Here is a 2,231-nt window from a genome sequence, read left to right as displayed (position 1 = left end):
TGGCACTAATTTTTTTGGTTATTGACTTCTAACCACCTATAGTTCCTGTTTGACATTTACTCATCGTTTTCTCCCCTCTAATAACTTATCTGGCCTGGCCCCTAGGAGTCTGGCCGGCGGAAGGAGGAATTGTCTAGTGAAGATATATAAGGAGAATTTTAACAAGGAGCGATAGGCACTCGGCTGTCAGAGTCTGGGCCCAGGCCTACCCCCTCCCCTTCCCCTCCCCTTTTCCACCGTCACCCCAGCTAGACACCAAGTTCTATAATTAGCATTTGACACACTTCCCCACTTTGTTAACGAGAATCCTGCTATAGTATAACGGACATTTCGCACCGGTTCCCCTCCCTCTCGTTATAACAGGATTCCACTGTATCATGCATGAAGACATTTTCCCCGTGGGTGGTTGGCGGGTGCTCTGGTGTGGTTTGCTCCTTCTTTCTTATCAAACACCTGTCCTGTAACACCTCTAATCTTCGGCACTTATTTCGTGTTGCAATGCAAGTGCCGTAAAACTCTTACTAAGCATGCCTAGCCCGGAGGTGGGAGCCAACAAACTCGCTCGTGGTACAATCTGCCGGCGTTTTCTAAACCTGGACTGAGTCTGTGCAGGGGGAAAGAGGAAGAGAGACAGCAGCGGATGCATTTCCTGTCACTGTCCAGACCTCATGTGGGACTTAGGCAAGGCACAAATTAATTGGGAAGAAATTATAAAAAGTTAAATTAGTCCTCTCCGACATGGAATCTCTTAAATGAGGCCCCCCCCCCCCCACACGTTAGCGTGGGAAAAATTCGCTTTCCGCAATGGCCGCCATGACCTCCCGGTTCACGCTCAGCAGCGCGATCGATAATAGGTCATGCCCATTCATGGAGAGTGACCTATTTAAATTAGGGCTCACACGCTTATGCCTCAACGTACAACATTGAAATTAACAAATAAAAGAGATAAAAGGTTGAAGAAAAGACTGTGAGGAGTACCTAAAAAAAAAAAGATATACTCTTTAAATATAAAGGCTTGAACTTACCTTATTTTTAACTCCTTGTAACTCCGAACACACACAACCGATCCCGAAGTGGAAAACGCCATAATACGCGCCTTTCTTTCCTCTTTAATTTGATAGGCGGAAGTAATCCATAAATTGAAAAGAACACTATAAACGAAACAAAACAAATAGGTACCCCCCTCACGGGGCCCGATTTCTGACACAAAACGCGGCGGCCGCAGGTGAACGAAAATCTCGGGCCGCGCGGGCCGATATCCAAGTGCCTACAAAAGTCAGTGCATCTGGAGATCTAGATCTAGATATATAGCCAAGTTTCATTCTCCAAATACCTGAAAATACTCCCCAGTGGATAAAAATCCCAAGTTTAGCTTCGTCGTACCAATCTGGCAAGGGTCTTGAGTCTAAAGATTCCCATGTAGGAAGATATTTCGCCGAAACAACAGAGGCGAAAAACAATACTGCTTTCAAAACATCCATTTTGTCCGCTTTTGTTAAGTCACATGACCGACAAGTCATGTGACATGGCCAAGTCATATGACTAAGTCATGTGACTTTTTGAGACTTCGTGGTGCATAGGCACTTTACAACCTGTAACTTCTTTTGGTGGTGCATTATCATTTCAAATATAAATCGTTATGATAGGTTACAAATGCATGTTTCTTGGAGGGATCTAATCAGGCGCGGTTCGTCCATAGAGCACGGTCATGCAGTGCCGCCCAAAATGTTTTAATGTTCTATGACGTAAAGCACCCACAATAATAAAAATAAAAGACGCCAGAGGCAAATACTAGTCAAATATTATATATCAAAACAAGGCCCTCGCTGACACCGTAACTGTCATTTCTATTCTATAGCGCCGTAAAACATCTACTATGCCATGTCTAAGTTCATGCGCTGTATCTAAACATTACAGGATAGTCAACAGTGGAAACCTGACCTATAAATCGCTCTTTGGAATAACCCAAGCGATGACGTACGACACTCGTAGAGAGTTTGGCGGTACATTAATATTAATAAGACGGCACATCTCAAATGTGCTCCTGCCGAATAGTGCCGAAACATAGCCCACAGTTGGCAATCTAAAAATAAACGCCATAGACGGTGCACTATTCCATGCCAAAATTATGTGGGCCCCGGAGCAATCCAGCGGAGTGCTCAAGTGAACTGTGATTGGTTCACTGCCTTATCGCTATTTTAAGTGACTCTGTGACCGTGAATCTGAGGGGG

General features: G+C 44.6%; 1 protein-coding gene across 1 annotated transcript in view; it reads right to left on the bottom strand.

The window, feature by feature from the left end:
• Positions 1–1,506, bottom strand: part of LOC101863814 (alpha-L-fucosidase) — a 26,794-nt gene extending 25,288 nt beyond the window's left edge. Inside the window, exon 1 of the mRNA XM_005097687.3 lies at positions 1,334–1,506. Coding sequence (XP_005097744.3) covers positions 1,334–1,481 — 148 coding nt within the window. The 5' untranslated portion in view covers positions 1,482–1,506. The remainder of the gene's footprint in view (positions 1–1,333) is intronic.
• Positions 1,507–2,231: the final 725 nt, after the last annotated feature.

The sequence above is a fragment of the Aplysia californica genome, unplaced genomic scaffold, assembly GCF_000002075.1.
Source record: "Aplysia californica isolate F4 #8 unplaced genomic scaffold, AplCal3.0 scaffold00161, whole genome shotgun sequence".
NCBI lineage: Eukaryota > Metazoa > Mollusca > Gastropoda > Aplysiida > Aplysiidae > Aplysia > Aplysia californica.
This window is presented reverse-complemented; position numbering and strand designations above follow the sequence as displayed.